Source organism: Gossypium hirsutum, chromosome D08 (assembly GCF_007990345.1).
Source record: "Gossypium hirsutum isolate 1008001.06 chromosome D08, Gossypium_hirsutum_v2.1, whole genome shotgun sequence".
NCBI classification, from domain to species: Eukaryota; Viridiplantae; Streptophyta; class Magnoliopsida; order Malvales; family Malvaceae; genus Gossypium; species Gossypium hirsutum.
The window spans coordinates 66,876,620-66,898,172 of record NC_053444.1 but is presented as its reverse complement, the minus strand read 5'-3'; the positions used below and the strand labels follow the sequence as shown (position 1 = coordinate 66,898,172).

Here is a 21,553-nt window from a genome sequence, read left to right as displayed (position 1 = left end):
TATTATTAACATGGTTATTTATCTAAAAAATATTCATTTTTTAAAATAGATTTCTATTTTTATTTAACAAAAAAGATTTATTTTCAAAAAAAAGTTTAACATAAAAATATTTTATATTTTATCAAACAAAACATGTAGCTACACTTGATCTTAGTGAATCGGATTTAATTCCAAAATGGCTCACATTAACCATCAAAGATTTTAATATGGAAAAATATCCAAAGTTCTAAAATCACATGCAAATGCAATTTCCAATTCAAGTTAACTAGCGAATTCAACAACAATTGATAAATAATAATAAAACATAAAAACTGAAAATACTTATAACTCGGTTCAACCGCTGATTTTTTGTCTAATTCCCGGCTCAATCTCTTTGTCCGAACCGGTATGCTAGTCGAATCCGATTATAACACCACAGCATACTCTTTAAACAGCCCAAAGCAATGACGAGTAATACTGGATTAGACAAAAGCACATGCAGAAGAGCCCATGACTTACCACAGAGATGGTACAAAGAGCACCATATTTCTTTATTTAAGCTAATAATCCATTAAGCTGAGCATACGAGCGCAGCAAATATTTTAACAGGCACACACCAAATGTCAAAAGAGTTCGGCAAACATATAGCTCAATAAAGACAAGGAAAAGATAACAAGGTTAATTATCATAACTTCTTGATTGTTGATAACACTATTATTATCCACGCGCTTATTCCTCTTCTTCGGCTTCCTCCAGCCAATTCACGAAGGGCTCCAGGGCTTTCACGAAGGTTTGCCTGCAATAATATCCCCATACGTTCTTAAAAGCTCATATATGAAACATAGAGGAATATAATATGGATGTGGAGAAAAAAAAGTATATTAAGCTAAGGGTTCGAAAATGAGAAGATGATGGCAATAAAAATGGTTTTCATACATTTTCCAAACAGTCGTGCTAGGGCCTAAGCTGAACCACAGATGATATTCCATACATGTCAATGATATGAAAGCAAAAATATGAAGAGAAAACACATACCTGCCCTTTGGGTTTAATCCTTTGCGGAACCAGTAAAGAATCGTGTCTTCCGCAAGGACATCCTGGTCATAGAGAGACTTCACAATCTCCGGGAATAGCTTCATCAATTTTGCATCCTCATAGCATTGCATCTGAACCTTATACATAAGCTCCAGTTCAAGTTTTCCACTGCTGCAGAACGAATTTAACAGCTTTGCCCATGTTTTGACCTTTATCAAGAAAACACGGCTAAATCAACAACTTGGTCTGGTGCTTTGACAATGAATAATAGCATATAGCTTTTAATCTAGCTGAGAGAACTACATCAACTTAGATAATGCATTGCTACAGCCAGGATTAGAATTTAATGACAATGGATAGAAAATTGAGATACACTGGAATTGAAAACTGTTGAACATGTAAAATATAAGCAGAGCCTGAGGTGTCTAAAAATAATTGGCGCTATAAGAAATTAACGGACAAGGGTACCTTGTATCAGAATCTGATACATGCTAGGAATGAAAACAGCTGAATAAACTCTGGGTCCGATAGTTATGCATTCAAGTAGAACATAACCATAGGACGAGAAGGCGAACACAAAAAAAATCAATTTCAGCCAACACTTCACTTCAGAATGCTTTTAATAGCAATTTCTACACTTTGCTCATCAATTTAAACCAAGTATCTATTCAACCTCTTGAAGGAATCAAACTAACTTCCAAGAAAACACGAAAGAACTTGATCAAGCTAGCTAACACTACTGTCCCTAATTAGCAAAACTACCGCTGCAAAAGTTTGATAACCAAGAAAAGTAGAATTTAAAAAGCTATGAGCCACAAAAGCAGTCCAAATAAGAGAGCAAAGACTGTAAATATCAAACGAACAGTATTACCTAAACTGTAGAATTACAAGTGAAATACAAATTCAAGTAAAAAACAACCCAGCATGTACCAGAATTCATACTCAACAATCAATACCATGCATGCAACTAGTATTATCTTATTTCCTTGAAGTATGTGATAACAATTATGAACCTATTTTTGCTAAAATTAAACATTGTAGAAAATTTTATTTCAGAGGAAACAAAGACTGGCACACATATACTTATTTGGGTTCGCCCATTGGAGCATTGTGTTGCTAAATACCTGCATCTCCTATGATACATTGAGTTTCTTCAAACAATGGTAAAGGGAAAAAAACTGTAGAAAGACAAAACACATTACCTGTCGTAAAGCTGAATTGGCATTCTGCTGCTGGTTCTTTCCAGACCACTGAACAGCATCCATTATTACATCCCAAAGAATTCGTACAACCTCAATATCAGGTAATTTAGCATCATTAACACGTTGTTTGACATTCTCAATGACTTCAGATATATCAGATTCTTCTGCTATCTGGGTTGTCAAAGCAGACTTCATTTCCTTAAGTTTTACCTCAAATATTTTTTTCTCATTGTATTCAACCAAGGGCACCAACCCTTCCTTGCTGAAAATCAACATAATCAGGCATGAATAAGTTTCAAAACAATCAGTAAACATGCTTTTGTAGAATGACAGAGCAAAATGCCATTATTTAACTAGCAAATACAAGGCTATAACCAAAACATGTATGGAAATTTAAAATGACACAATTCCTCTTTCTTAAAGTAGAAAACTTACGTGAAATGTTCAGAGAAACCTTCAGGGGATCGCTTTGCAGATGGAAAGAAGTCCAGGAGATTGTCCTCCATTTTCCCTCGCTTCAGAATTGAAATTAAATCTTCAAGGCTATTATCCACCAGATACTCCTTGAAGAAGTCTGTTATGAATGAAAGAACTAGCCCTTTGACCACAAGATTGTCCTTGAGCAGTGGCTGGAACACAGTCTCAGGTGGCAGCCCTGATAGCTTCTGGGAAAAAGCAAGTGCTGTGAAAATTGCAAGCTTCTTCCTTTCATTGTCCTCAAACAGCTCCAAGGACTGCAACAATCTTTGCATAACATTTTCAAGATTCTTTATCAGAAAAGGCCTTCGACGCAAGATTTTCTGTATGTAGATCACAGATGGCAAAATGGCTTCACGTTTAGCCTCACACTCTATTACAGAGTAAGGGTGGCGCTCCCCCTCATCAGGTTTGATTGTGCCTGGTTGTGTGCGGCCCCCGGTGAAAACAACCTGCAATTGCCAATTTAGATTGCTCCAAAAAGTAGAACTAAGTTTCACTAGGGGCAAAGGGAGGAAACAAGCAATTAGAACCAGGTTTGAAGAACTTCAAACTCTGGTAAAAGATCAGCAATATCTAGATTTACTATTTTTTTATTGAAAAGCTTTTTAGGCCATGTGCAGAATTAACTAATACCAACTGTAAAAGAATGAAATGACAACAAAGATACACCGGTTGCAAAAATTATCTTATGAAACAACTTGTCATGAAAATTAGAAACTATAAAACGGACACTCTTAACACTCAGGCAGACACCTAAGATAATAATGATTTGGAGGATCACCATAATCATGTTTCAGGAATAAGAATTTTGTCAAGAACTCTAAATATGACCCTTACCAATGCCAAACTTGATGAAGTTATCAAACCTCTAGGCATGTACACTTGGAATTTCAAATGTTAGCATCAAAACATCAACCCAATAAACACCTAGCAAGCATATACCACAACGGAAGAGGAATCCCTTATCTAATTTCCTAGCAGATCCTATTCTTAATGCCTTTTTTAGAAGGAAGATGTCAAATCAGTTGATATTTTAACCTGAAAGGAAGAAGCTTACCTCAAAGAAAGTGTCACCGTATCTTGAGAAGTTAAGATCAGAAGATTCAAGGTTCTTGGCAACAAGTTCCTGTATGACACGAAGTGTTAAACCGACAAGCGCAAGATATCCAACTGTAAGTCTAAAATTATGCTTAAGTTCAAAACTAGATTAAAAATATGAATATTGTGATATTTACCAGATCACCAGCATTATCCAAATAGATCTGGACAACTGCATCAGCAAATGCTGCAGGGTCCAGAGGCGCAGCAATATTCCGTTTGCGGGTCTTAATCCGCGTACCACTGCACAACAGATAAAATGAAACTTAAACACAAAACTTTTGAGAAGTCTGTTAAAAATTAATTCAGCATCAGCTCCAATCTAAGCCATAAGTTCCAATTTTGTGAAGGTACTATAAGCACCCCACAGCTTGTGAAAACAAATTAAACATTACCCTGAATAATAGAATAATAAAACCAAATTTTCTCAAAGAGAAACACAGAAAGGTGCAGTTTTTTAGGGATTTTTGGTATGAAACATCAAAGAATGGATGTCTAGGCAGCTAGGCCTAACTTTGTATACGTATAATCAAGCACCAAACTCTAAGAAATTGTCATAAAAAGCTGATTTTTAAAAAACTAGAGCATAGCTTGAATTTCGAGTAAAAATCAAATAATAGCTTATTTCTAGAAAACTAAGGCATTAAATGTTCATAGACTAGGACACCAAAACAAAAATTACAGCCAAAAGACATAAAATTTGTCTTATTACCTCAAAAATTCATAGCATATGTCATGCAATAAACACAAAGAACTCATAATACCAAGCATTTACTGCTAGCCCAGGTATTATCTTTAGGAATGTTGGCTCCAATAGCATAAAAAATTTAAGACAAATTTAAAAAAAGAAAAAAAAATTCTTGCAAAAAAAAAAACTTACCCGAGAGTGGGTTTCTCCTTCGAGCTGTAGATATGCACAAAACATTAAAACAAATTAGCAAGTCATCAAAAAAATAAAAATTTCACAGAAAAAAAAACAAATGGCTGTAGAAACCCTAAATAAATATATTTTAAATTAGTTTAATAACTAGAAACAAGGATCAAGAAACATAAAATTCCCAAAAATCGTATCAAAAAAATCCCAAAAAATTTATGTAACAAATCAAAAGCGAATCGATCTGGTTTAGACCAAAAGGAAACCTCCAGATCTCTGATTCAAAAAAAAACCTAAAAAATTAAATACCTCATAAACCAAGACGAATAAAGGATCGGAGGAGAGGAAAGTCTCTCTTTAGATTTGGAGTTTTTTTTTTTTGTGGGGGGGGGGGAGAGAAAGAGGAATTGGGGTATGATAGATTTTAGACAAAGATTTTATAATTATGAGTTATTGTTATTTATATATGTGAAATTTTCTTTTTCTATTTATAAAAAGTGTACGAAAGTGAAAAGAAAAATAGTATGAAAGAGAAAGAAATAAAATATATTAAGGGGGTGAAAATGGAAATAACAATGTGTTCTTTTTCCTATTTTCTTTTTTAGATAAAAAAAAGACAATTTATACGAAAAAGAAATTTTCATCAACATTAATTTGAATTATATATATCTGTTCACAAACTAAGGGTGAGTTTGTATGGGCGGTGCGTTTACCTGCTGTTAGTGTAAAAATAGCGGTGGCTGTGAGATTAGATACTGTAGTGATACTGTAGCGTGAGACAAAAATAAGCTAAACGCACCGCACCGCACCCAATCGCCCATCCAAACCCCACCCTAAGTAGGTATTTGAATTTAAATTAATCATTTTAAAACATATTTTTATTTATAAAATATTTTATTGTTTTATTTTTTTAATTGTAAAATCATATATTTAAATTAATTTGGATACAAATAGAATCAACTTGGTTTTAAAAATATAAGTAATTTATTTAGGTGAAAGATTATTTTTTTATATTTTTCGAAGGTTAAATTAGTTGAATATGCCGAAAAAAATTAATTAGTTAAATAGGTCATGTTTTTTTTTTAATTTAGGGAAATAAATTGTTTTGGGGAAAAGAATATGAAAGCGCATCCAATTGCACAGTTGGCAAAAAAGTTCGTCCAACTGGGCACGCTTTCACACTCTCCGAAAATGGCCTATTTTCAAAAATTAAAAAAAAACTAATATTATTGGACCACGGCTCACTTAAGCAATTTAGTTTGACTTTATCGCTTATAAAGACACAATCACGAGTATTTTCATAATTTACTAATGAAATTTTTCTTGTCATTGGAATATAATGATCTAATCTCATCGCCTACGGATGTTAAAATTAAGAAATCATTACATGAATCTTATAAAATCATTGATCGATATAGTTTTGATTTTACCCTAACTTCCACATTCATACTTACATAGTGATTTGATTAGACTCAAATACCTATTTTCACTTTTCTGATATCTCTCTTTTATTTTTTTACTTCTTTCCTGACCTTGAATTGTAGTGGAGTTGTCCGTGGAGTTTGATGATGTTAATTGTGGGCATAAAATTCCCATTTATCCAGGTTTATTTACTTTTGTCCATTATACAATATCAATTGAGAATGCCCTCAACTTTTATTATTGTTCCCGCTCATGAGTCCACAATAGATGCAATTCAAATTTTGCATCAATTGTTAGTAAATTTGTCACTGTTGCAAAAAAAATTATATCTATACCCGATATAAATATTTTGTCTCATACGAAAAAACATAGCAGACAAAGTAAAAGATTATTGTACGACTATATGACCATCGAGATTTATCATATGATAAACGTTTTTTTGTTATGAGGATCGTTTGGTTGAGGCGGAGCATATATTACATTACTTTTTCTAGATTTTCAAGTCATGTATTAATTATGATTTAAGTGGAGAATGGTACTTTTATCCAATAATATATACAAATAATTTCTTTTAATATTCATTTAAATAATTTTATTTTTTTAATCCCAACAATAATTAATAAGTATAGAAATAAAAACACGAAAAATATTCAATATAGACTATTTCCGTATTTGTATAATATCCTAAAACATGCATTTAAATTTTTTTTATTTTTTTAAATAATTTATATAATTATTTAATTTAGTAAAAGTTAAGAAAATGAATATGTAACGACCCGATAGTCACAGGTGTCAAAAAGTGTATTTCTGAGACTCCGTTACCGTAAATCGAACTCGTAAATATATATTAAAAATATTTACGAAGTTAGTTGTGTAGTTAATTAGGTTTGGGTTAGATGAAATTGTATGAATTAAGAGCAGTTAAATAAAAAGAATAAATTGTATAAAATGTGAAAATTGAATTATAGATTAAAGAAAATTAAAGGGACCAAAGGAACAATTATGCCAATAGTCATAATTGAGGTGGGATAAGTGTATATATATTATAACTATTTAAAGTTAAAATATATATTATAATATTATAATATTAAAACTTAAGAGTTAAGTATATATATTATTATATTATAATGATAAAGAAAAAGAAAAAATAAATAAATAAATAAAGAAGGAGAGAATGAAACGAAACAGAGAAGGAAAGAAGGAAAAGAAAAAAAGAAAGGAGAAAAGTTAGGGTTTTAAGGATTCAAAGTTCAATTGATTAGTTAATTTAGTCTATTTTCTTGTAATTTTTAATGTTTTTTGAATCTCGGTATTAAATACTACCAGACCCATGTCAAAATTTTAGAAATTATTAAGTTTTTAAGTGATGTTTATGTTGAAAATTTTTAGTATTAGGGATTAAATTGATAGATTTTTAAGTTAGAAATGAAAATGATTGAATTGTAGAATAAACTGTAAATTTTGAGTATTAGGGACTAAATTGTGAAAATTTGAAATTTAAGGATTTAAGTGAAATTAGGGAGTTAAATCTAGTCTAAAGTAGAATTTGTATGGAAATATAAGATTGATTGTGAAGAAATAAAATTAATCTCGGTTTAGGGATTAAATTGGAATTTATGTAAATATTGAGTAAAAATTGAAATATTAAATATGAGATTGAATTGTGTTGTATTGATGAATTTTAATTGTTTTAATTCCGCAGCTAACGTCATACCGGAATCCTCTACTAAAAAGGGAAAAGATAAAGTCGACGAGGAATAACTCGGAATTTCTGGTTTGTATTTCTATAATCCGAATCTAATTATTAATTGTTGTATTTTGATTAAATGTTGTGGTAGGTGATTAAGGTGAGAATTATTGTGTTTTACAATTAAAATTGATTGATTTAGTATGTGATGAATTTATTGAAATTATATTGATTGAAGTGGTATATATATATTGATTATATTTATTATTTGAATTGAAATGAATATTGGTTGTGTTTCGAAAGTGAATTGAAACCCTATTAACTGTATCGGGCTGAGTCGAATATAGATGACATGCCATAAGATTGGAAGAGTTCAGAGATTTATTCGACTTCGAGTCGATGAGACACTGGGTGTCAATTTATTATTTCGGATTAATTTGATGAGGCACTGGGTGCCAATTTACTTCGGTTTAACCGATGAGACACTGGGTGTCAATTTATTACTTCGAATTATCCGATGAGGCACTGGGTGCCAAACTGGTGCATTTTGGTCGGATCCGTGTATCCGTCCGAGTCCGAGTCATGTTAATAGGGATAAATGAATAATAAAGTCTTATAATTGATATTGAAATGGAATGATATGAGAAATGAAGTGGAATAGTGAATTGAATATGGTATGGATAAAGCAATTGCATAAATGAAATGTGATTAAAATTGTGAAAAAGTTATTTCTATAGCAAGTGATGAAAAATTTAGTGTTGTATGGTTTTAAATGTTCAATTGTGCTCAACATTTCATTATACATATTATATTGTTTTATTTTAAATATTCAGATTATAAAAATACCACTGAGTTTTTATTCAGCATACGGTTTTGTTTTCCGTGCGTAGGTTAGGTACTTAATTTTGACCATCGATTCAGCATCCAACAACGATCCCCAACTTAAACGTGGTGATGTTTTTCCTTTTGTGTCGGCATGTACCTAGGGTGTCTAAATATTAATCATTTTGTGGATTAATTGTAAATAATATTATAAGTTATTGTTACATACATATAAATATGTGTTTATGTTTGAGGTCAAATTATGACAAATTTAAGTTAATGTTTAAATAAACATGAAATAGGTAAAATAGATTGAATTTGGCATGTTTACAAATTGAATTTGAATGATGTTTTATTGGTATGTTTTGATGATATAATTGTGGTACCTATGATGATACATTGGTTAGGCACCTAGGATGATTGTTTTGACATATTTTGGATATGTTTGATTGTGATTTGAATTGGTTAAACGAATGATTTTTTAGTTGCTTACTGTTCAAGCTTGCAGGGAATGGTAAACTTGTTGTTAAAGGTACATTTTGAGTCCACAGGGCCAGACACACGGCGTGTGATTGGACTGTGTGAGACACATGACCTGACCACACGGGCATGTGAACCCTGCAGCTTTGAAATTTTTTAATATTTTACAAAAAATTCTATGAGTCTCCGAATTAGTCCCGATTTGTTTCTAACACGTATATTGGGCCTCGAGGGCTCAAATAAGGGACATTATGTATGAATTTAACTGGTTTTTGACCTGAATATTATGTGATATCAATGTATAAATTTATGTCTGTTTGATCGATAAGTTTCAGTAATGCTCCGAAATCCTATTCTGACGACGGATGTGGGTTAGGGGTGTTACAAAATCAATACCCAAATTAAATTAAAAATTATATTTTATTCTTCTTTTGATTCTTCTATTATTCTGATTGCAAGAAAAATTATTAGGGAATAAAGCTTTAGCTTATAATTATAAAAGTGAAGCGGGTCAAGATTTATCTTATGCAATTATATATGCGGGTCTTCAATCACAAAAGTTTCATTGATTAAATTTTAATCGGTTTGATTAAAAAAATCATTTGACTATTTATAAAGTTTTGTGTTTAGTCGATTTTACAAATCCAATAATAGAGTTAGAGAAAAAAAACCAATTTGTAAATAAAATTAATAAATGAATAGGGTTATATGAGTAATTTACCTATATTCTAAAACGAGAAAAAACTTATTCATTACATCCGCACAATTTTTATTTTTGATCATAACCCTAATATACAATTAATAACAAAAACTATTATATTAGTAAATAAGGGTTTGTTATACCATATCATTAATAACAAAAACTAGATACGGATCATAACCCTATATACAATTTTTGCACAATGATTTTAATTTCTAATCAGTCCATCATTAGATAAAAATTAGTTACTCGAGTGCTTACAAGTATTTATCTCATACTAGAAATTAGTTAGAAATTAGAATCTAGAGTTTTTTGGGGTAAAATTAAGTTGCATATTTTTACAATAGTAAAAATGCAATTTTACCATTTTAATAGCTTATATCTTTATCAAATTCTAAAGGATTAAATCGTTTTTTTAGACAAAGTACAATTTTATCATTACTGATTTAAAATTTTAAAAATTATAAAGAAGTTAAAAGGAAAATTTCCATTTTAAAAGGGTCAAGGCCCCCACTCCTCCCTGGACTAATTCTTTGGGATAATGTATCTAACATTTTTCAAATAAAAGTATCAACATGAACCGAATAAAATATTTAAATATCAAATTAGACCTAATTGTTAAATTTATGTGCTAAAAATTACATTAACTTGTTAAACAAAATTTAATATTTCAATTATTGAGTTAAAGTGAAGTTTATGAAAATATTAATTTCATAAATAAAATAGCTTGACTTGATATATAGGGATAGCAAAAAGACTTGGGCTCAATGAGTTTCGATATAGATACAAGCTGATAGGGTTAATTTTTTTAAAGAAATTGAGCTTCGGAGCATGACGGGACAAGTTTAATTCTTCAATTAATCAGGTTGGGTCGATATAGAAAAAACCTGTTTTGCCCCCCAAATTAATTATCAAGACACCATTTATATATAATATTAGTTTAGAATATACGATAATAAAATTTATATTAATATTTACTCTAACATAATTATGCATAGAAAATAGTTACTATTATCATCAAAGATAAAAGAAATTATAAATGGTTATTCTATTTTGATAATAAAAATAAAAAATAAATATTATAACATTTTGAATCGGGTCAGAATTAAGTATAATTTTTTTTTAAATTGATTGAGGAGGAATAAATTAATATTTAATTCTAGTTGAGTTAGAATCGAGTTATATTAGAAGTATATTAGGTCGGAGTTGGGCGGGAAAGAAACCGTCTCGGTCTGACCCATTGCCATCTCTCTCTATATATTTAACTTAAACTAGGCTTAACTAAGAACACCTCTACTTATATAGAATAAGATGGGCTGCGGCCCAAACAATTTTCAGATTTTATCATGGCCGAGGACAGCCTGCTGGTCAGTATTATCATTTAAAAGATATTAAATTTAAAATTCCCTTTATTAAATAAGAATTTAGGCTAAACGTGAAATTCATAACATCTTGGTTAATATATAAAAAAGCCCTTAAATTATTATACTTTGTTTAAACAAGTCCACTTTTTAGTTAAATAAATCCCTAATATATAGCTTTTATCCATTAGAGTCCTTAATTTTAATGCTAGTTTAAAATTACTTTGAATTTTTAAACTAATTTATATTTTATGTTGATGCGAATAATTTATTAAAAATAAAACAAAATAATATTTTTAAATTTCTTGAAAGTGCTTATCTACCTAACATTTAATCACTCTTTTGAAACTTTACATTACTATTTTAAATTTTATGTTGATTTAAAAGTGTGTATAATTTCCATTGCATCAACAAAAAATTAAGAGCAGAAAATGCAAAATAAATTTAATTTAATATTAAAATCAATAGCTTTTATAGGTAAAAATCATAGGATAGGGGCTTATTCAACTATAAAAATAATTTAAGGGACTATTTAAATAAAATATAGTAGTTTAAGGGTTTTTTTAGTATATCAACCTTGAAAACTTTGTTGAAAACTCGGTTGACAAGTTTGCCTATCCATTTATGTATTTTTAGTACATAGTTTAATATTAAAAAAAACAATTAGATATAAATTGTTACACATACCTCGTTAAAGATACTTTTGCTAGGGATATTCTCAACACCTATGCCAGTGGACTATCGAATTTCGACTCTGTCATCTACCTTGTTTACTAGTGATCTCCTTCTTCGGTTAAAAAATTATTTTGTCGTGTTGAAAGAAACATGCAAGTCATCTATCATTGACAACCTAATCACTTCAACAACGTGTCTATCGCTTGTCACATACATACTTTGTTATCTAATCACTTCACATTGCATTGTTAATCTTATAAAGAACTAATGTGTGATAGATTAACCTATCAGGAAGCATTGCATGGCATGATAACCCTCCTACTCCTCAACAAAGAGGGCACTTTCTCACTCTCCAAATTGACTCTCCGTTTCCATCCTAAGCCTTCCACTTTCCTCCTTTCCAAATTCCTACAACACTTCCACCTCCATCTCACGATTCTTCCTCCTCATTGAGTGAATCAATCCCAACTTCCACGCCACGTTCTTGTATCAATATATAACTTTTATCACATCTGTTAAAATTTAAAAATTAATTAAATGTATTATTAATTAAGATTATAGTCTTTTCTAAATTGAATTAGACTCGAGATGTGATTATAATTTAATTTAATTAATAAGTTCTAATTCAAAAACAACTTTGTTGAAATTTATTTATCTAAAAACTTAGTTTTAGCTGGGGCTAAATTGATCAGGCAGGACAAATTATCCAACTCTTAAATAGGTCTAATGTTAATAAATAAATTTTTAGTATAATCTGTTTAAACAGCACAGAGTAATTGAATGAAAGTGTAATTATTATGGTAATAATTACACCCTCTTATAATTACAAAGAATTGTAATTCTCTAGACGTGTTTGGCTAATAGAGTGTAATTACTTCATAATTCCCTATATCATACTTGGTAGTACAATTTGTAATTATAGAGTTAAATAATTCATACTTTTTTAAAATATTAATTATTATAAAAAATTACTAGCAAGATAAAAATCAAGTAACAAAAAGTTTTAAAAAAAAGTCATTATATGTATTGTGTTAGTATAAAAAAAGTAGTTGATAATGCAATTACTAATGAAAATAACAAGAAAAATGTTATCATATATATGCAATTTTATCTAATTATTATAGTGTTACATGTTTGTCACGTTATTTCCTCTTTAATATTTAACTAAAGCTCCTTTTCATCATATGTTGGTCATTAACCAAATTCATCATCATCATCTGAATTTGCATCATTAAGATTATCAAGATTTCTTTTCTTTTTTGCCATGTAAGCTTTGAGGTATGGGTCATCCCAAATCCACTTATGACTGAAGTTATGAAGTACGCGTGAGCTAACTTTGTTGTTTTTATGGTAAACTAAAGTGATGTTGTTAATACACGAAATATTTTTTAGAACAACAAATGTCCTATCAACCACATTTCAAAGCCTTAAATATCTCAATTTAAAGAGTTTGTAAGTCATCTTTGGTGCTTGCATCTAGCTCCATTCTCTCAATGGTATCATACCCCCACAATATGATGTAATAAAACATTTTGTATTTGCATACTTAGCATCTACCATGTAATATTTGAGTTAACGGTGCAAATAGGTTCGTAACTTTAATCATATAAACTTATATAAACTTAATTTGGAGAAAGACTTATGTTATGTTATAGCTCTTTTTATAATATGTAAATTAATTAAAAATAATAAAGTTTATAATACATGACATTTATAAATAATTTTTATAAAGTATCCAATAACTTTCATAACATTCGTGGGGTATGATACCATATAAGATAATAATGCTAGACACAAGCACAATAGACAGCTCGTGAACTCTTTAATTTGAAACATTCAAGGTTTCAAAATGTGGTTGAGAAGAAATTTGTTGTTCTAACAAAAATATTTCTCGTATTAATATCACCTTAGTATAACATAAAAAAACAATGTTGGATCGTATTAGTATGTTGCATATTTCACAACTTCAATCATAGATGGAATTGAGATGATCCATAATTTGAAAAGTATATAAAAGAAGGAGATCTTGATGATGCAAATTTAAATTCAGATAATGATGAACTTGGTCAAAGACCAACAAATAATAATAAGGAGCACGTATTAAATATTAAAAAGGGAATAACCCAACAAATATGAACTAGAACAATTAGATAAAATTGCATATGATGTTTATATTTCTTGTTTTTTTTTGGTAATCATATTATCAGTTACTTTTTTAGACTAACACAATGCATATGATTGTTTAATTTTATTTTTTGTTACTTTATCAAAAAATATTTTTATCGTAGTAATTAATATTTTTAAAATGAAAATTAGTTAACTGTGTAATTAAAAATTGTACTGCTAAACATGTCTAAAAAATTACAATTTCTTGTAATTAGAAGACAATATAAATATTACCCTAATAATTACATTTTTATTTAATTACCCTATATTATTCAAGCACACCCTAAATCCTAAACCCTACAAATCTTCTAACCCAACAAATTTAATATAACGAGATTTTTAAAAAAATATCATGTTTCAAGGTGGTGTAGGTTGGTTTTTCAATTAAAATCTTCAGATGAAATCTGCTCACCCTAATATATTTATCAATATACCCTCGTTTAATTTTTATAATTTGTTGCCAATTGAGCTTTAACTCGATTGGTATGAACGTTGTTGTTAGTATAGGAGAATGTGGGTTCAAATGTATTGAAGCGCATTATTCTCCTATTTAATGGTTGAGGAGGAACTATGAATAGTTTTAAGCATTGTATCAAAAAGAGCAGATATGATCACAACCTATAATGAGATTGTTCAAAAATAATTTTTATAACTTGTTTCAATGCTTTTAATTATAATTTCTTATTTTTATAAAAAAGTATAACAAATATTTTAGTTTTATAAATGCTTTTGTATATTTCATCATATAAAAATCAATATAATGATAAGTTTATTTAAAAATTCGAGACAAATTAACGCCAATAATTTTTAATAAAATCAGATTTAAGACAAAATAATAATAATAAGTTGAGTTGGGTTGGGTTGGATTGAATAAAAAATCACTTAACTTACTCTGGTAATTCGATATCAAGATTTTATGATCTAATTCTAATCCGGATTAAACCATTTTTTTCCGACCCTAATCTGATTTAAATCATTCTTTTCCGACCCTTGAAGCAGTCTATTGTTGATTATTAAATTTTAAGCTTGGTGCCCAATTCAAGACTTGTAAGTTTGGCATATTTTAATTTAGGTTGACGGCGGCATTACTTAGGAGTTGGGACTATTTGACCGTTGAAAAAAACAAATTGGGAAAATTTAAAAATTGGGCCACCTAATTTTCTGTAAATTTTCAACTATGATGTATATACATAAATCAGATACATTACCATGCATGCTTACATTAGTTTTTTTTTTAAATATTGTCTGATTTGAATGATGTAATTTAGAAGACTGAATTATCAAATAGTATCACTTTGACTTAATGGGCTGCCAATTTTGACTTATTATTTTTGTTTATGAACCGGCAAAATTGACTCCATATGGCCGGCCAAAGTATATGAATCTATAATAAAATATAATACATACTTTTTATATATTTATTCAGCTGAATAAGAGTCGGATTAAATTGATCAGTTGGATTAATTAGTTTGAGAGTCGATCGATGTATTGATTCGAACAAAAAGATTGAATTAATCTTTTAATAAACTATTCAAAATCGATAAAAAATCGAAATTCGAGACAAAAAGTTGACAATTGAACTAGTTGAACCGGATTATAAATTTTAATTTTTTTATGGGAAGGGATTCATGTTTTACACCATTTCGTGATTTTTTTTGTATGATTGATATTTTAATGATACAACCATCGTATTTCACATTTCACTTATATAAATCGTGCACCTCAAATTTGACATAAATAAAAATTTTCTAACTATTTATTTTATGTAAAAAATTCAACCGTTTAATCAATAATAATATTTATAGTATTTTAGATTGATATGATAGAGATCTCGGATCGGTTAAAAAATTTATATGCATAATAAATACAATTATATCAATAAATATAGCAGTTGGGTCGTGAAAATATTAAATATACAGAAAATGTATGGAAGGGTATAAAACTATTTTTATTTTACACCGATGGAAATAGATCCCTCCATATATTTTTATTACTTTTAAATTATTTATTTAATTATTGTTTGACCAGTTGTGAAACCAATTTTGTGTTAAAAATAGTTCTAATTGAATTATTAAATTTTTTAAAGGAGCCATAAATAATATTTTCTATTTAACCAAAAGACTAAAAAGGATTAAATTGAATAATTAAAATTTGGAAGGGGATAGAAAAAATTATACCATTAAAGCAATGCCAAGGCCCCAACATGAGAAAGTAACATAAATACAATTAAATAAGTAAATGCACTAAAATCTACACAAAACGAATTATTCTTATATTAAGATTTATATAAAATTGAATCGCGTGTGATGGCATGATGGTTAAGCGTGTTCCTTACTTTAGGTGTGGTTTGAGTTTGAATTACGCTAATCTTGTTTGTTGTTTGGGCTTTACTCTATTATTATAACAGAGTTAACATTTATTGTTAAAATTCAATCCTCGCCCTAGAAATGGAGCATCAACATCTACTCCCTTAATGGATTTACAGAATACAAAAGATTAATTACTAAACTTGCTCCGATAGATACCTTATTGAAATTTGATTTATTTATTACACTCATCCTTCGTTTTCTATCTTTTAACCTTTTCCATATATAAAAAAATAATAATTAAAGCCCTCAAAAACAACCAACTCTACTGATTGCTTGGGGACACCTCTAAATGGTAGGGTATAGGTTTTAGACAAATCTTATCTCTTGTGTGTTAAGTGCAACTCACAATCACCTTTAAAAATAATTTAAACAATTCCATAAATCAATTAAATTATTTTAAAAAAAAGGTCAAAATTCGTAGTTAATCCATACACTTTGATAAAATTTGATATTTTGTCCCTGCATTTACTTAAAAAAATTAAGATCTATTTTCTTAACTTAAAAATCCTAGTTTAATCATTAAAGTTATTTGTATTTTCTTTAAATTTTACCAATTTGACAAGTTGATTAGGTTGCTTTCATCTGATGTGATATGCGATTAAAGAAAAATAAACACATTTAAGTTGTTAGATTTAACGAAAACTACTAATGATGATAATGATTGGATTAAGATTTTTAATTTGAGAAAAATATTAACTTTTAAAGTACAATGACTAAATCTCGAAATTTTCAAAGTACAGGGCTAGTTGCGTATTTTAACTTTTTTCTGAAAAAAAAAACTTTTAATAAATTAGAACTATTCTCACTATCTAATTATAAAGTTTGATCTCAATATTCTCAATATTTAAAAAAAAATATTCTCTTCCAACTTTTGATTGTAATTTGGATAATTTATGAGATTAGTTTACTTACTTTTCAGAAAAAAATCTTGTGAAATCCACACCATAATTATTATTATTTTAAAAAATAACAACAATTATTTAAATAAAAATAAAAATAAAAATAAAAAATCGAGACAAATCCTTCACATGTACAACATCTTGCTATTTGTACAACATGATTGTCTTCTTTGACCCACCAACTTCACGTGATAAAGAATTGTTTATGGATAGGATCAAATTGAATTAAACTAAAATAATTTTTGAGAAATTAATATTTAAATCCATGTTATTTAAGGTGCTAAATGAGAGCTTTACAAGTGTTGGCAATTGAATTAAATTTCAAGGTTAGATAACAAATTATTCTAACATAATTTTTAAAAATTATTATTATTTAAAATAAATAACACTTTTTTATTTTCCTTCAAACAAATTTCCATCTAAATAATCAACACTTCACCGAAAATAAATATTTCTAAATTTTCAACCCCCCATTTTGAGGCTTTTTATTACAATATTATTCTTAATTATTTTTTCAAACTTGTTGATATAGAGTTCAACAAAGTAGAAGCTAACGAGGAGATAGTGATGGTTTTATGAACATCGGTTCATTTAAAAAAGTCGAGAGTCAGACAGTAACAAAAGGATAAGTTGATTGTTTGAAAGAGAACGATTGCTCAAAGTAACTTTAGAATATTTAGAAAATCATCCCTTCTTCCTCGGTAAGAAAATATTTATAAGAGAGATTCACTTGTTCATTAGTATGGCGTGGTAGGATAAGCATTCAGTCTCGCCAAATACATAAAGAATATTCATAGGCATATATTATGAGATATTATCGGTATGAGACTTAAATGAACGCCTCATCATATCAAGAGTATATTCACACTTGAGAGGTGTTCTCACCTAACGCTCAACCTTGAAAATGGGAGGGTGCCGCTCCTTTACTCCAAGAGAGTGGTCTGATTGAACATCTCATTCGGTAATAGTCAATAATAGGTCAACTCTGTTTAAGAAGTTGACATGTTTTCACATGATAGAGATACATAACAAAATTATTATATTTTTCGGAATTAAAAACAATTTTTTTTACTTATTCCGAGATTTACAATTCTGAAATTACTGTAAAATTCAAATACAATCATTTTTAATCCAATTAGGATTAGAGAGGAAAAAAGAGAGTCTATTTTGAACATGTTGGAAAAAATATTATCCATTATAAAACATTTTTGGTGGTAAAGTAAATATAATAAATTTGTATAAACGTGATAAGTTTTTATGTTCTTCACAAAATTAAATTTTAGTCCTTATATTTTTATTTTTTGCAATTTAGTTAATCTACGTTTTAGATTTCAAAATTTAGGTATAATTGTTAACTAAATTTCTATTTTGGTTAAAATTGTTGATGTGATATTTTGAAATAATAAAAATACTAACTCAGTAGGCATATAACTAAAATAATGACATTATGATGAACTTGAATTTAACAAAATAATTTTCATAATATTAATAATTAGAGCTAAATTTTAAAATCTAAAAAATAAAATGATTAAATTATTTAAGCAATTAGGTAAGATTTTAGATTATTAGAAAAGGTAAGATAAATTTTTAAAAGTGGGAGAGAAAAACCAAATGCTAGATGACGGGTTTATTACGAATTAGTTTTTTAATGTCTCTCGTGAAATCATCACTAAACATTTTCGATATTTTTTAAAGAAAAAGTAACACATATCAGCGTTGCAATAAAATCATTATATCTTTTGAAAAGTTGTCCACTTTTCTAAATAATATAAATTTTAATATATAAATTTCTAAATTTTTTTCTAATTGATATATTAAAAAAACCCAAATAATTAAAAAAATTGGTCATTTGATTAAAAGTTCTATCTAATTCTATTGTTAAAAATTGGTCTTTATACGTCAGCATGAGCCACGTCAGTTTTAATAGTAGAAATTGATGAATTTTTTGATAGAAATGATCAATTCACTCTTTGATCTAATATATATGGATCAATTTACCTATTTTTTAATAAAAGGGGCAATTACATAATTTGAGTTGTAGTACAAGGAATTCTGTGGTACTTTTTAAAAAAAATATTATATATTTTATTGATTAAAAATATAAAAAATATATAATATATAAAAATGTTTAAAAATATTTAAAAATATTTTTTATAAAATTCTAAAATATATAATTATAAATTTAAAAATATTAAAATAGTATATAAAAATTGAAAATGTTAAAAAAATTTTAAAAATATATATTTAAATTTCAAGTAATTGTAAAAAAAAACTTCAAATTTAAATGCTTTTTTAGAAATTTATAATTATATATTTTAGAATTTCATAAAAAATATTTTTAAACTTTAAAAAATTTACAGTTTTTTTTACATTTTTTTGTAATAATACTATTAATTTCAACTAATTTATTTTCATTTTTTTTAAATTATATTTTTTCTAGATTATATATATTCTGAATTTTTATATATTTATTTCCATTTCTATAGTGTATATTTTTAATAAAAGAAAATGTTTATTGTTTTACATAAAGATGTCATATGACATTTTATAATTGACTATAACATTTTTTTTTAACTTCTGTAAAAAAAATAAATTAAAAAAAACTTTAGATACCAAAATAAATAATGTGTAAACTTTAGAGTCCAAATAGATAATTAAGCCTTAAAAAGACAAAACAACAAAGCGTGGAATAAGCTGGTTGGGCAAAGACAGCAGCTGCCACTTTTGATCCATTTGTTGTTAAAAAATTATTCACCATTTTTTTTTGGTCTATTTTGAATGATTCTTTCATTTGTCAATTAAACAATAAATTAACAAAAAAAAAGGATTTTGGGAGAAATTTAAATTATGGCATCGCACCCAATATTTTGTGTGGAGAGAGTGTCAGCGTTTTTCATCGGAAATTTCTGGATTGAAAACGACCAAAAATGACACCTAATACTACCACGTGTGATTTGATTTGATTTTTAATTAGTTTCTTAATTAATATGCTAATATTGTTTCGATTGTATCGCTCTTCTTAGGATTAATGTAATTTTTGGTCCTTCAATTTAACAATTGATTCATTTTAGTATCTGTATTTTTTGTTCATTTTGGTACAATAATTTGATAACAAGGTCCTTTTTTTTTAATATATTTTTGTTGAGGGTAAACCGGCTCCTTCAAAATAAGTAGTTCGTCGGGCAATTGGTTAGACCCCCAACAACTAAAGATATTATCCTTGTATCAGGGTTTTGTCCGCGGCCTTTGTGGAGAGTCGTGTGTCTTGAGGGAGGTGCTCGGTTGGTGGAGATATAACCTATAGGACTTGATAAAGGTGTTACTGTAGGGTCAATGAATAATAATTGAGCTACTTGGTTGTATTTCCACTACCTGAGGCGTCCCATTTTGTGAACCATATACTACTTTCTGCAAAGGCCGAGGAAAAACCTCGACATGGTGACAATACTTTTGATTGCTGCGGGCTTGACCAACTGCTTGGCAGACGGCATTTCAAAGATTTCTCTTGAAGGAGTTGACCCATTCTGAACAGTCTTTAAATTTTTAATTGATGACGTGCAAGGGCGGAGCCAGGGGTTGGTAGGGGCCTCGCCCCCCCTGAAATAGAATAATTGACTTTTAGTCCTTTTAAATTTATGGACTTTAAAATTAGTATATAGTAAAATTACAATTTATCATCTCCAAATGAAAAAAGTTTGATTTAGTCATTTAAAAATTATAAAAATATAAGCTATTAAAAAGGTAAAATTACATTTTTGCTATCGTAAAAATATATAACTTAATTCCGACCCTTCCAAAAAAATTCCTCACTTTGCCCTTGATGACGTGGTACAATTTTAGAATGTTACCCCATTAAATTTTGACCCAATCTAGATTTAGAGACCAAAATCGACTTATTTGCCAATTTCAAATAGCATTGTGGACCCAAAATCAGTACTAAAATTGACCAATTTATCAAGTTTAGGGTTAAAAATTATATTAATTAAAAATTAAAATAAAAAACAATAGGGTTTAAATAGAATAATTAAGATAAATTTTGAATAAACTTTCAATTGGATACAATGTATATAAAATTATTAAATTAAATATAAAAAGAATAATTAAAAAATTGAAACTATTTTTTCAAAGATAATAAAAAAATTGAAACTATTTGAATAGTGTGAAGTAGATTTGTTATTTTAATGTGATGTGGGCTATATTATACAAACATAATAAAAATATTTAAAACATGACATTATATAAATATGTATGTGAAATAAAACGTGATGTAAAGCTACAAATTATTTCAATATATCTATAAAATA

The 21,553-nt window shown here is 28.2% G+C and overlaps 1 protein-coding gene across 2 annotated transcripts; it reads right to left on the bottom strand.

Moving 5' to 3' along the window:
• Positions 1-494: 494 nt before the first annotated feature.
• LOC107909099 (basic leucine zipper and W2 domain-containing protein 2) lies at positions 495-5,239 on the bottom strand. Of its 2 annotated transcripts, none has more exons than XM_041098935.1 (8): positions 4,978-5,239; positions 4,675-4,698; positions 3,932-4,037; positions 3,754-3,822; positions 2,652-3,145; positions 2,217-2,478; positions 1,015-1,223; positions 495-775 (listed from the first exon to the last, which is right to left on the bottom strand). In XM_041098935.1, exons 1-8 carry the CDS (start codon positions 4,980-4,982, stop codon positions 709-711), a joined length of 1,236 nt encoding a protein of 411 aa, XP_040954869.1. In that variant the 5' UTR covers positions 4,983-5,239; the 3' UTR covers positions 495-708. The 2 variants fall into 2 exon arrangements, with proteins under 2 accessions (XP_040954869.1, XP_040954870.1); XM_041098936.1 differs by lacking the exon at positions 495-775 and adding an exon at positions 895-920 and having other exon boundaries at positions 974-1,223; positions 4,978-5,175.
• Between the last annotated feature and the right edge of the window lie 16,314 nt (positions 5,240-21,553).

Bases quoted from the DNA above. Each gene is read 5' to 3' on its own strand.
- LOC107909099 (XM_041098935.1), bottom strand. The intron at 3,823-3,931 runs GTAAATATCACA...CGTGTCATACAG, and splicing joins TGGATAATGCTGGTGATCTG to GAACTTGTTGCCAAGAACCT. The intron at 2,479-2,651 runs GTAAGTTTTCTA...GTTGATTTTCAG, and splicing joins GGTTTCTCTGAACATTTCAC to CAAGGAAGGGTTGGTGCCCT.